Source organism: Hyperolius riggenbachi, chromosome 12 (assembly GCF_040937935.1).
Source record: "Hyperolius riggenbachi isolate aHypRig1 chromosome 12, aHypRig1.pri, whole genome shotgun sequence".
NCBI lineage: Eukaryota > Metazoa > Chordata > Amphibia > Anura > Hyperoliidae > Hyperolius > Hyperolius riggenbachi.
In genome coordinates this window covers 22,239,557-22,254,064 of record NC_090657.1, presented here as the reverse complement: position 1 = coordinate 22,254,064, position 14,508 = coordinate 22,239,557, and the positions used below count along the sequence as shown (strand labels likewise).

Here is a 14,508-nt window from a genome sequence, read left to right as displayed (position 1 = left end):
GCGCGGTTGACGTCACAGGGGGAAGTGAGGGACGGGCAGCCCGGCCAATGAGCGACAAGCAGGGGGAGGCTGGCGGCCATTGAGAGAAGAGCAGAGAGCGCGCGGTGCAGCCGGGTGTACACCGGGTGTGTGTGACCCCCCCTGGATTCCCACCTACCCGGCTATGGCGCCTCAGAAACACGGAGCACCCGCCAACTCCGGAGCACCGCCCGCGGGAGCAGCGCCTATCAAGAGGGCCAAGATGGAGCACATCCGCCAGGACCACGAGCTCTTCCTGCAGGCCTTCGAGAGTCAGTATCTCTGCTCTGTGCATGCCGCACCCCATCACTGTATACCGGCCCCCCATATCTCCTATGTAACCCATCGCTGTATACTGGCCCCCCATATTTCCTATGTAACCCATCACTGTATACCGGCCCCCCATATCTCCTATGTAACCCATCACTGTATACCGGCCCCCCATATTTCCTATGTAACCCATCACTGTATACCGGCCCCCCATATCTCCTATGTAACCCATCGCTGTATACTGGCCCCCCATATTTCCTATGTAACCCATCACTGTTTACTGGCCCCTTATATTTCCTATGTAATCCATCACTATATGCAAGCCCCCCGCCTACATATCTCCTATGTTACCCATCACTGTATACCGGCCCCCCCATATTTTCTGTGTAATCCCCATCACTGTAATACATACCCCCCATATCTCCTATATAACCCATTACTGTATACCAGCCCTCCTATATCTCCATATCGCCTATGTAATCCCCATCACTGTATACCGGCCTCCCATATCTCCCATGTAATCCATCACTGTATACCAGCCCCCCTATATCTCCATATTGCCTATGTAATCCCCATCACTGTATACCGGTCCCCCATATCTCCTATGTAACCCATCACTGTATGCCAGCCCCCCCCCTCCTCCTACTTATCTCCCATGTAATCTGCATCACTGTATTCTAACCCCCCATATCTCCTATGTAACCCCATCACTGTATGCCAGCCCTCCCTACATATCTCCTATGTATCCCGATCACTGTATACTAACCCCCATATCTCCTATGTAACCCATCACTGTATGCCAGCCCCCCCCCCCCCCCCCCTACATAGCTCCTATGTAATCCCTATCACTGCATACTAACCCCCATATCTCCTATGTAACCCATCACTGTATACCAGCCCACTCCCTACATATCCTATGTAATTACCATCACTGTATACCTATGTAATCCATCACTGTATGCCAGCCCCCCCCCCCCTTACATAGCTCCTATGTAATCCCCATCACTGCATACTAACCCCCATATCTCCTATGTAACCCATCACTGTATACCAGCCCACTCCCTACATATCCTATGTAATTACCATCACTGTATACCTATGTAACCCATCACTGTATGCCAGCCCCCCCCCCTTACATAGCTCCTATGTAATCCCCATCACTGCATACTAACCCCCATATCTCCTATGTAACCTGTCACTGTATACCAGCCCACTCCCTACATATCCAATGTAATTACCATCACTGTGTACCTATGTAACCCCATCACTGTATGCCAGTCCCCCTGCTCCTATGTAACCCCATCACTGTATACCAGCTGCCCTATATCTCCTGTGTAACCCCATCACTGTATACCAGCTGCCCTATATCTCCTGTGTAACCCCATCACTGTATACCAGCTGCCCTATATCTCCTGTGTAACCCCTTCACTGTATACCAGTTGCCCTATATCTCCTGTGTAATCCCATCACTGTATACCAGCCCCCCTATATCTCCTATGTAACCCCATCACTGTATACCAGCCCCCTGCTCCTTTGTAACCCCCAACACTGTATACTAGCCCCCCTGGTTACCGAACTAAGCTCATCTTTCAGGCCGCCTCTATAGATCTACGCTGTCCCTTTTTGCTTATTTGGCTTGGTTAATATTTTAGTATATTTGTGTATGTATAATTTTATCTTCCTGATAGCCAGTGCCCTTAGGCTGCTTTCACAGTGAGACGTTACAGGCGCACGTTAGTACAGCCTGTAACGCTCCCCAACGCACAGCAATGTAACTGCAATGGGCTGTTCACAGTGCCCACGTTGCGTTACATTGTAACGCTGCACGTCAATCTAGAGTGCAGCATGTTATAGCGTTAGAGCGGCTTTGCAGGAGTGATTTTTCCGCGATTTAACGTGGAAAAATCACTGGACACTGCAGCGATATTTATTTATTTCCCCGCAATTGCATTTAGCGCTTCTATAGCACTGAAACTCAATCGCCAGGAAATCTGAAAATGTTGACGTTCGGCGATTTGCGTTAATCGCTGGCGATTAACGCAAATCGCCTAAGAACGGGCCCATAGGGTATTATAGCACTAGCACTTTAAAAAGTGCTAGCGCTTGAGCGTTTTGCCGAAATCTCCCCGGCAAAACGCTCTAGTGTGAATGGGGCCTGAATGCGATTTAGGCATGCAATAAAAAAGTGGCACTACTGTAGCAAAATACTTCTATTTTTGTATAACACATAGGGCTCTATTCATAAAATACTTGTGGCGTAAATACTCGTAGAGGTAAAATACCGCAGCGGTATTTTACACTTCTGGGTGGTCATTCAAAAAAATCTTGCCAGCTGCGATGCAAGAGCGGAGATCTCCCGCTGAAAGCTGGCGGTAAGCTGTCGGAAGGCATGCGGAAACACTTCAGCCGGCAGAGTCCCTCCGTGCACTGCTCTCTCTGGGAGGTCTGTCCCATTGATTCACTTGTATGTACTCCGCAAAATCAGAGGAAGCGGTATTTCCCGTCCACATACCGCTTCCTCTAAACTTTATGAATGGCCATTTTGTTACTTTTTTCTAGATAAATCTAGAAAAACACTGGAGAAGGCGGAAATTTCTCGCTCTGCTGGGGGATTGTAGATTTTCATGCGGGAACAGCTTTTATGAACGCCCGCTTTGCTAAATGGATGGGAAAATCCGCTGTTTTGAGCGGAAAACTTGCGGTAACCTTTTATGAATAGAGCCCAAAATGTACCAAAAATGGCGTGAAGAGTTTTCTGCACTGTCGGTGTGAACCCAACCTATTTTATTTCCTCATTGTTAATGGTGCTGGTTCTTAGAAATGTCGTAGTAGTTACTGGGTTTGCCAGGCTTATAAGCTCTATTTGTCCACTACTGACACATATTGACACTGACACCCTACCATCATTTATTTCCATACATTACGAGAGTCTATTATCCTCCCAAGTGTACATTAGTGTGGAGAGTTTGGGTACTTTTTGCCAAATTTGATAATAGTTCAAGTGAAAGTAATACAGTAACTACTGCAGTAAACTATTACAAATACTAACAAAATATTTGTAAATATTAATGAACTGTTCATTTTATATTGTGAATGCTAACAAACCCCCTCAAATAATAATAAACTGAGGCATCTACAAAAGTTTGGATACCGTTCCATACCCAATAGGTGTTTTTTTTTTTGTTTTTTTTTAAAGACTCCGAGCACCTTTTTTGACAAGATCTGAGCACTTTTTTTTTAAACAAACCATGTACAACGTATCTTCTAAGGGAGGCTCTTAAAGAGGAACTCCTCCAGTGAAAATAATGTAATAAAAAAAGTGCTTAATTTTTACAATAATTATTATTATTTAGTATTTATATAGCGCCGACATATTACGCAGCGCTGTACAGTGTGTATGTATATATATATATATATATATATATATATATATATATATATATATATATATATATATATATATATATATATATATATATATATATATATATATATATATATATATTTTGTCTTGTCACTAACTGTCCCTCAAAGGAGCTCACAATCTAATCCCTACCATTGCCATATGTCTATATTATGTAGTGTAAGTACTGTAGTCTAGGGCCAATTTAAGGGCAGCCAATTAACTTATCCGTATGTTTTTGGAATGTGGGAGGAAACCGGAGTGCCCGGAGGAATCCCACGCAGACACGGAGAGAACATACAAATAATGATGTATAAATGATTTAGTCAGTGTTTGCCCATTGTAAAATCATTTAAATCCCTGATTTACATTCTGACATTTATTACATGGTGACATTGTTACTGTTGGCAGATGATATAGCTGCTGCATGCTTTTTTGGCAGTTGGAAACAGCTGTAAACAGCTATTTCCCACAATGCAACAAGGTTCACAGACAGGAAACTGCCAGGAGTACATACTCAAGAGTTCCTTGTGGGAGGGGTTTCACCACAATATCAGTCATACAGCGCCATACACTCTTCAAGAGTTGGCCAGAGTGGGGTGACAGGCATTACTCGCCTTTGGGGAGCTGCTCCCTAGCCCCTCATCTGTATGTGCTCCTCCTCTTGTCTTCTCCGCACTGGTTTGAAGTGTTGCATGTTTCGAGCCGCTGCAATGCATGCTGGGAGATGTAGTCTTGTAATGTGAGTACATTTCCCGTATATTAAAGGACTACATCTCCCAGCATGCATTACTGCAATCGGGGATGTGTATCGTCGTGGGAGCTTGAAACTGCATCACCCGCGGGCCTTCCTGGAGAAGATGGACCACGTAAAGACAAGGGGGAGAGGAAGGGATCAGCCCCTCCCCAATATGTCCTGCTCTATTTACGTACCTCCCTTGTGGTGGGTAAAAAAAAGGTCACATGCTCACCTATGAAGACGGAGGCGTCTGGATCCTATATAATATTATTTATTGTCTTTATAAAGTGCCAACATGTTACGCAGCGCTGCACAATAAATAAATGGGTTAACATACAAGGTAGGGCATGCAGGAAACTCTCAACAAAACAAGATCATGCATATGATTTGATAACAGCACAGTGTCATAGGTCAAAATAGACTGTTCTAGTCTGGGCTGTGGAGTTGGAGCCATTTTGGGTACCCGGAGTCGGAGTTGGTGGTTTCATAAACTGAGGAGTCTGAGTTGGAGTCTGAATATTTCTGTACTGACTCCACAGCCCTGGTTCTAGTCCACAAGAGGGGTGATTGACAGTAATATTGCATAATCAAGCTGGAAACACTAGGGAGGAGGGCCCTGCCAGAGGCTTAAAATCTAAAGGTTGGGGTGGAGACAATAGGTGCATCTGTTGAGGGTGTCTAACAGAACATATTATGGTGCTGGTGTAGGGTGGTATGCAAGCATGAAAAGATGAGTCTTGAGGGCTTGTATGTGCCTGTGGACCAGATCAGAGATTTAGGTTTGGCAGGTCTTGTGCATGGATTTGTAGGCCAAGCACAGGATTTTGAGATTTATCCTAAAACTGATGGGGAGCCAGTGTGTAGGGCTTTGCAGAGCGGAGTTGTAGAGGCGCTGTGTTGAGAAGAATGTATCAGACTGGCTGCCACATTCATTATCGATTGAAGTGGGGCAGTAAGGTTAGAGGGGAGGCCAGACAAAAGAGAATTGCAGTAGTCTAGGTAGGAGATAAGGGCGTGGATGAGGAGTTTAGCGGTGTCAGGGGGCAGGTAGGAGCGGATCTTGGAGATGTTGCGGAGGTGGAAGTTGCAGGATCAGGCAATACTTTGGATGTGGGGTGTAAAGGAAAGTGCAGAGTCCAGGGTAACACATAGACAGCGGGCTTGGGAGGTAGGGCGGATGGTAGTCTTTTCGATAGTGATGTGTAGATATGGGAGGGGTGCAGCTGTGCGGGGCGGATATATCAGAAGCTCAGTCTTGTCCAAATTAAGCTTCAGGAACCTGGCGGCCATCCAGGAGGAAATGGATGTGAGGCAGGCGGAGACCTTTGTCCATGGTCGAGGAGGAGAGATCCGGGGTGTGGAGATATATCTGTGTGTCATCGGCATACAGGTGGTAATTTAAGTCCATGGAGGAGATGATTTTGCCAACTGAGGCAGTATAGAGAAACCAGTAGTGGTCCTAAGACGGAACCTTGAGGATCACCAACTGAGAGGTGTGTAGGAGTGAATGAGGAGCCATTGAAGAATGTTGTGAAGGAGTGTTTGGAGAGGTAGGAGGAGATCCATGCTAAGGCTAGGTCCTGAATGCCCATTAGCTGCAGGGAGTGGACGAGGAGGGAGTGGGCAACAGTGTCAAATGCCGAGGAGAGGTCCAGGAGGAGCAGGATGGAGTAGTTACCTTTGGCAAGGGCAAGGTCGTTTACCACTTTGGTGAGGGCTGTTTCTGTAGAATGGGCTGTACGAAAACCAGATTGCAGGGGATTGAGAAGGGAGTTGGAATTGAAAAGGTTGGTCAGGCGTTGGTGGGCCAGGCGTTCAAGAATTTTTGAGGAAAAAGGGAGGAGGGAGATTGGATGGCAGTGCAGGGTCAAGTGAAGGTTTCTTCAGCAGGGGAAGCACAGTGGCCTGTTTGAATACGGAGGAGAAGATGCCGGTGGAGGAGAGGTTGAACAGGTGGGTGAGGACAGGGGGCAGATCAGAAAAATGTGGGCGGAGTGGATCTAGGGGGCAGGAAGTGGCAAGTGAAGTTGCCAGCACCTGGTTGACTTCCTCCACCGTGACTGGAGTGATGGCGGTAAGGGGGGGGGGGGGAGGCAGGTGTAGGATGGGGTGAGCAGGAGGGGGCATTGGAGTGGCGGAGAGAAATATCCCTCCAGATGGTTGTAATTTTGTTGATAAAGTAGTTTAATAGGTCAGTGGCTGAGAGGGTGGAGGTTTGGGTGGGAGGTGTGGGGTTGAATAGGGCATTGAAGGTGCAAAAATACGACATGGGTTGGAGGCTTGGGTAGCGATCAAGCGAGTGAAGTATTTCTGTTTGCGATTAGCGAGGGCAGTATGGTACGTCTGAAACTTGGTCTTGTATCCAAGGAAATCGTGGTTGTGGTGGGATTTCCTCCATTTGTGTTCTGCAGCTCGTGTCTCCTTGTAGTTTTTTTTTTTTTTTTTTTTTTTTTTTTTTGTAAGGGCAGCCTTCCCTGTCGTGGCTCGCTGTCCTCGGTAAGAATTTGTAGTCTCCGGGACCCCTCTGAATGTGTTTGTAGAACTCGTGTTCTAAAGATGGTTGGTTCCATACTGCTCGAGTGTGAGCTCATGCATTCAGTACACAGCCGTCTGTTTTTGGAAGCACTTGGCGATGCGAGTGCTTCCTAAAGAATTCCAGGGATCCTCAAAGGTGTGTTTGGCTAGTTGGTAGAATGCATGCAGAGGAGGTGAAAGTGCTGGAACGAGGACTCTGAGAGGAGCAGGAAGGCTTTATAGGATCCAGAGCTTTCCTCTCCATAGATGAGTATGTTTTGTGTTTAATTTAAGGGGATGTTTGTTTTACAGTGGGATGCGAAAGTTTGGGCAACCTTGTTAGCTGTCATGATTTTCCTGTAACCATCGTTGGCTTTTATGATAAAACAGTCAGTTAGATAGATCTTATAGGAGACCTACACAGTGATTTTTGAGAAATGAAATGAAGTTTATTGAATTTACAGAAAATGCAATAATTGTTTAAACAATTAGGCAGGTGCATACATTTGGGCACCACAAAAAAGAAATAAAATCAATATTTAGTAGATCCTCCTTTTGCAGAAATCACAGCCTCTAAATGCTTCCTGTGGGCTCCAATGAGAGTCTGGTTGAAGGTATTTTGGATCATTCCACTTTACAAAACATCTCTAGTTCATTCAGGTTTGATGGCTTCCGAGAATGGACAGCTCTATTTAACTCACACCACAGATTTTCAATTGCATTCAGGTCTGGGGACTGAGATGGCCATTCCAGATTGTTGTACTTGTTCCCCTGCATGAATGCCTTAGTGTATTTTGAGCAGTGTTTTGGGTAGTTGTCTTGTTGACAGATCCAGCCCCTGCGTAGCTTCTGCTTTGTCACTGCTTGCTGGACATTGGTCTCCAGAATCTGCTGATACTGAGTGGAATCCATGCGTCCCTCAACTTTGACATGAATCCCAGTCCCTTGCACTGGCCACACAGCCCTACAGCTTGATGGAACCACCAACATATTTTACTGTAGGGAGCAGGTATTTTTCTTGGAATGCTGTTCTTTTTCCTCCATGAATAGCGCCCCTTTTTTATGCCCAAATAACTCCATTTTAGTTTCAGCAGTCCACAGCACCTTATTCCAAAATGAAATTGGCTTGTGCTTTTTCAACTGGCATGTGCTTTAGCATACCTCAAGTGGCTCTGTTTGTGCTGTTGGCGGAGAAAAGACTTCCTCTACATACAGCATCTCCTTGTGTGAAGTGCGCCGAATTGTTGAATGATGCACAGTGACTCCATCTGCAGCAGGATGATGTAGGTCTTTGGTGCTGGTTTTTGGGTTGACTGACTGTTCTCACAATTCGTCGCTTCTGTTTTTCCGAGATTTTTCTTGGTCTGCCACTTCAAGCCTTAACTTGAACTGAACCTGTGGTTTTCCATTTCCTCAATATGTTCCTAACTGTGGAAACAAACAGCTTAAATGTCTGAGACAGCTTTCTGTATCCTTCCCCTAAACCATGTTTTGAGACCCCCATGTTGCTACTCTTCAGAGAAAATTAAAAAGTGTGAAACGTACAATTGGCCCCCTTAAATACTTTCTCATAATTGCATTCACCTGTGTATGTAGGGCAGGGGTCACTGAGCTTACCAAGCCAATTTGCGTTCCAATAATTAGTTCTAATGGTTTTGGAATCAAGAAAATGACAACCGTGCCCACATTTATGCACCTGCCTAATTTTGTTAAAACCATTATTGTGCACTTTCTGTAACTCCAATAAACTTCATTTCACTTCTCAAATGTGTCTCCTACATGATATATTTAGCTGACATTTTTTTATCATAACAATGAATGATTTATACAGGAAAATCATAACGATTAACAAGGTTGCCCAAACCTTCGCATCCCACTGTATATATTTTGTCAAAAAGGTGCTTAGTTGTCTCTAATAACCATTAGTTGTCACCTGTTGACGTTTCAGATCTTGATAAATTCCCATGCATTCCAAATTTTGGGCTTTCGCTCAACAGGCATGGGTTCATCTGAGCAACTAAGGATTTTAGCATGAAGCTAATTAACCTATTTTGGTTCCTGGACGTAGTTTCTACGTCCAGGAACCATGCGCGCTCCCGCGGCCGATCGCGCACTCCCGGCCGCGGATTCGGTAGCCAGGGAATCAATGTATCGGGCTACGGAGCCCGATCATTGATTCCTCTCCCCCGCTGAAAAAGCGACAGCTTCTCTCAAAAGCTGCGCCTTTTCTGGCCGTTCCCTTCCTGATGCGCCACTCTAAGCGTGTGTTACGCTTAGAGTGACGTCATGTAAACAAACTCGTGGCCGCCATCTTGTGGCCAAAAAGTAATACTACACCTGTAAAAAAAAATAATTTAAAATTAACACACATTTACATTATAAATCTATTGTTTACCTCCCACCCTCCCAAAACTACCCAAATAAAATGTTTACAATAAAAAAAAAAACATGTAAATATTTACCTAAGGGTCTAAACTTTTTAAATATCAATGTAAAGATGAAATATTTCTATTTTTTTTTATTTTAAACTTGTAAATAGTGATAGATGCAAAACGGAAAAAATGCACCTTTATTTCCAAATAAAATATTGTCGCCATACATTGTGATAGTGACATAATTTTAACAGTGTTATAACCGGGACATATAGGCAAATACAATACGTGAGTTTTAATTATGGAGGCATGTATTATTTTAAAACTATAATGGCTGAAAACTGAGAAATAATGATTTTTTTCCATTTTTTCTTATTCTTCCTGTTAAAATGCATTTACAGTAAAGTGGCTCTTAGCAAAATGTACCCCCCAAAGAAAGCCTAATTGGTGGCGGAAAAAACAAGATATAGATCAGTGCATTGTGATAAGTAGTGATAAAGTTATAGGCTAATGAATGGGAGGTGAACATTTCTCACGTGAAAACGACGGAACCTGAATGGGTTAATGCCTACAAAGCTAAGAAAGACTATGAAAATATTTTTCCAACTCAAGATTTCTACAATCAATGAGTAAAAAATAGCAGTTAGGAGGAACCGTTGAAAAAATGGCAGTTAAACAGGAATTGCAGCCTAAAGAAACATACTGTCCTACAGGCAGGGAACACACTACATGCATTTTGCGCGTTTTGCCGCGAATGGCAAAACGCGCACGATTTTAGAGGCTATTGAAATGAATAGCCTAGCGCAGGAAACGCTGTGCCGCATGCGTTTGTGCGCGTTTGCGGTTTTCTCTGCGTTTTCTAAACTCAGTTTTCTGCTTTTTCCCGCACATTGCATGGCAGTACATGCCGCGGAAACGCACGCGGAAAACGGCCCTGCAAGTGTGTTCCCTGCCTAAAGGAGTTATTTTGCGAAAACAGTAGACAGTTAAAAAATGTGACAGATGGCAGGTTTTGGGCCAGGGGGATTCTCAGGGCTTTCTTTGTTTTCAACAGCATTTCCTGAACAACAGTTGCAAAATCTAACTGACATAATAGTGTGCAAGTGATTAGGGAGGCCGGCTGGTATCTTGCTATTTTGGTAGTTAAACTGCTTGTAAGGAAATGCTGTTGAAAACAAAGAAAGCCCTGAGAATCCCCCTTAAAAAGATGGACTGGCCCAAAACCTGTCATCTGTCACATTTTTTTAACTGCCTACTTTTTTCGCGAAAGAACCCCTTTAAAGAGTAACTGTTAGCCCCCAAAGTGAAATTTAAATCTCTACAGCAATGTTTTATTTAGTATTAAAGTGATCCAAAAAGCCAATGCAGAACTTAAAAATTAATATAATTATGTTACTATGTAGCCTTTTGCCTAAGCTAATGACGCAAAGCCGCATATCTGATACTGATGAGCATGCAGAGCATGCCTATGTCTGCCCGACCCCCCCCCCCTCTCCCCCCCCAGGACTAGGTGCCGATCTATTCGCACCACAAACAGCTGACCGCTCTGACAGGGAGAGAGAGCGGCAGCACTTCCAGCGCAGCCACGGCAGAGCAGCCGCCACCGTGCATCTCTCTCACATGTCTCACATGTGACTCGGCGACGGCTGCTCTGCGTGGCTGCGCTGGAAGTGCTGCCGCTCTCTCTCCCTGTCAGAGCGGTCAGCTGTTTGTGGTGCGAATAGATCGGCACCTGGTCCTGGGGGAGAGAGGGGGGTCGGGCAGACATAGGCATGCTCTGCATGCTCATCAGTATCAGATATGCGGCTTTGCGTCATTAGCTTAGGCAAAAGGCTACATAGTAACATAATTATATTAATTTTTAAGTTCTGCATTGGCTTTTTGGATCACTTTAATACTAAATAAAACATTTCTGTAGAGATTTAAATTTCACTTTGGGGGCTAACAGTTACTCTTTTTAATGAGGAACTCCAGTGAAAATAATGTAATAAAAAAAAGTGCTTCATTTTTACAATTATGTATAAATGATTTAGTCAGGGTTTGCCCATTGTAAAATATTTTAATTCCTTGATTTATATTCTGACATTTATTACATGGGGACATTTTTACTGCTGGCAAGTGATGTAGGTGCTGCTTGCTGTTTTGGTCGTTGGAAACAGCTGTAAACAGCTATTTACCACAATGTAACAGGGTTCACAGACAGGAAACTGCCAGAAGTACCTCGGTACTCAGAGCTTCTTGTGGGAGGGGTTTCACCACAATATCAGTCATACAGCGCCCCCTGATGGTATGTTTGTGAAAAGGAATAGGTTTCACATGTAAAAGGGGGTACTGATTGGGATAAAGTTCAATTCTTGGTCAGAGCTTCTCTTTAAGTTACATTAGTTATGTTAATTAAAATAGGTAATATAATCTCTTACCCACCCTGTTTTAAAAGAACAGGCAAATGTTTGATTTCATGAGGGCAGACACCTTTTTGGTTGAAAGGAGGTGACGGCGCATGAGACAGTTACAACTGTCCTGTGTGCTGATCAACCCTCCCAGTTGCTAGGCAACGTGAATAACATAGGAAATCCCATCATGGTTTGCAAAGCATCAGGGAAAAAAAGCCCGGACAGTTTTCTTTGATGGGTGGAGCTTAGCTAAAATGCAGCTGAAATGATGCTTTGGTAAGAAAAACAAATTTCTGATGCTGTGAAACTGTTAAAGATGCACCAAGCCTTTTCAGTCCTGCTGAGTAGATTTTTAGTCCGGAGGTCCACTTTAAAGTGTACCTGAGAGGGAAAAAAACATACATACCTGGGACTTCCTTCAGTCCCGTCCAGGCTGGATCGCTCCCTCGGCGCCATCCTCCGCCTCCTGGCTCTTCCGTAAGGGCTCCCATTCTGTTCAGTCAGTCGGCGCAGTGCGGCTTGCGATGCCCCTCGGAGTAGTACTGTGCAGGCACAGAGAGCTCCCCGGTGACTGAAGCACAGCGGGTCTGGCGCATGCGCAATAAGCCCCGACTGACCAAAGATACCTTGAGCTCTTATGGAGGATCCATGAGCCGGGGGACAGCGCCATCGAGGGAGCGATCAGGCCGGAGGGGGCTGGAGGAAACCCCAGGTATGTGTGTGGATTTTTTTTCTTTCCATATCAAGTTCCCTTTTAAGAGGAACCATTAAACATGGCAGTTAAGGGGAACCCTGAAATACCAAAAACTTTCAGATAGAATTGCTTGATCAGTCTATTGCACCCTGCTGCCTTCAAACCAACCAGTGCTGGATCCTCCAGTCGCTCACCACTTCTACTCCAGTATAGGCAGTGATGCCCTGTTCACACTTGGCAGAATAAAATATAATTTTCTCCTTACCTCTTCTATCCGGTCTCACACTGTACCTCCTCCGCACTTCAGGCCTTTGATTTTGCCAAATGCAGTATAATTTTTTCCTAGTCAAAAAAAATAAAATAAAATGTTAGTTGCATGGTACAAGTACAGTGTATGCAACCAGGGCTGTGGGTACCCGGAGTCGGAGGTTTCATAAACTGAGTCAGATGCTATTTGTACCCACTCCATAGCCCTGCAAGGGCTGAAGACTGGAGTCGGAGCCAAACCAATTTTGGGTAGTTGGAGTCAGTGGTTAATAAACTGAGTTGGGTGATTTTTGTTCCGATTCCACAGCCCTGATAAACATGACATTGTTACGGCTAACAAAATATGAGCTAAATACGGCTAAGCTTACATTATGTTCCATATAGTTCCTCATGGATGATTTCTTATTTTCAGGCATGCTACACAACATTCAGCCTTGACACCTAGTATGCTGGTGTCTCCCTACATTGCATAAAGATTCTGCATGCTGCATCTTTAGTGACATCAAAGCCTGATACCGTAGTCTGCCACGCCTCGTCTGTTAACGCTTTTCCCTTACTTGTAGCCATGCAGTGTTGTCCAAATTATCAACCTGTTCGGCTCTTGATTATGTAGCTTAATACTGTAGCATCCATGCCAGATCTGTTAGTTTCTATAGTCCGCTTTTTTTTCACACACACACACACACACACACACACACACACACACACACACACACACACACACACACACACACACACACACACACACACACACACACACACACACACACACACACACACACACACACACACACACACACACACACACACACACACACACACACAGCTGGTATTTACCTCTAGTACACATGTAATTTCTCCACCATATGTATCTGACCCGTACGCGCACCTCACTATTATGCAATAAACCTGTTTTACGCAGGCATTTATAGGCGTCAATTTACCAAAGGCTGTTTGATGAGAGAAAACAAGTCTGGAAAATACAGCATTCTCTAGCGATTGAAAGCGCTCCCTAAACGCTCTGAGTTCCAGGCCTTGGTCATTTCAAGTGACGGCTTACTTGTACTCTACTTGGCCTGTTTTTTCTGAAGTGAGGATAAGCTGGACATTGCCTGCTGTGAGAGAAAATTCTAGAAGAAGCATTGGTCATTGGGGATCCAGCATGATGACCTTAATAATGTAGTTAGCCATAACACCTGTAATTTCTTTACATTTTCATTTAGAACCATTATGATCTATTGGTGTGAAAAATCTAGTGTGTATGTAGCTCGGAGAGTTGTCCTCACGTCTATTGTGTGCCCAGCCTCAGTATCCCAAACTTTTCTTTCAGTTGACCACAAATGAAAAGTTTGAATTATGATCATTAATTTTCTTCCGATATACATTTGTCTTCTGTGACAAAAAAAGATGGGATATTTTCAGATAGTCATTGCCAGTAATGGCAATACAACAGTTTTTACACAGCAGTATTAAAGGATACCCGAAGTGACATGAGTATGTACAGTGCCTAGCACACAAATAACTGCTGTGTTCCTTTTTTTTTCTTTCTCTGCCTGAAAGAGTTAAATATCAGGTATGCAAGTGGCTGACTCAGTCCTGACTCAGACAGGAAGTGACTACAGTGTGACCCTCACTGATAAGAAATTCCCCTTTTTATCTCTTTTGCTCTCAGAAGCCATTTTGTGCCAGGAAAGTTTTTTATAGTTGGAATTTCTTATCAGTGAGGGTCACACTGTAGTCACTTCCTGTCTGAGTCAGGGCTAAGTCAGCCACTTACCTGATATTTAACTCTTTCAGGCCGAGAAAGGGAAAAAAGGAACACAGCATAGTTATTTGTG

At 44.3% G+C, this 14,508-nt stretch overlaps 1 protein-coding gene across 2 annotated transcripts in view; it reads left to right on the top strand.

Annotated features, from left to right (window-relative positions):
- Positions 1–36: 36 nt before the first annotated feature.
- Positions 37–14,508, top strand: part of SUZ12 (SUZ12 polycomb repressive complex 2 subunit) — a 90,426-nt gene continuing 75,954 nt past the window's right edge. Inside the window, exon 1 of one of the 2 annotated variants that reach the window (XM_068264412.1) lies at positions 37–290. In XM_068264412.1, coding sequence (XP_068120513.1) covers positions 164–290 — 127 coding nt within the window. In that variant the 5' untranslated portion in view covers positions 37–163. The remainder of the gene's footprint in view (positions 291–14,508) is intronic. The other variant, XM_068264413.1, reaches the window with a different exon arrangement.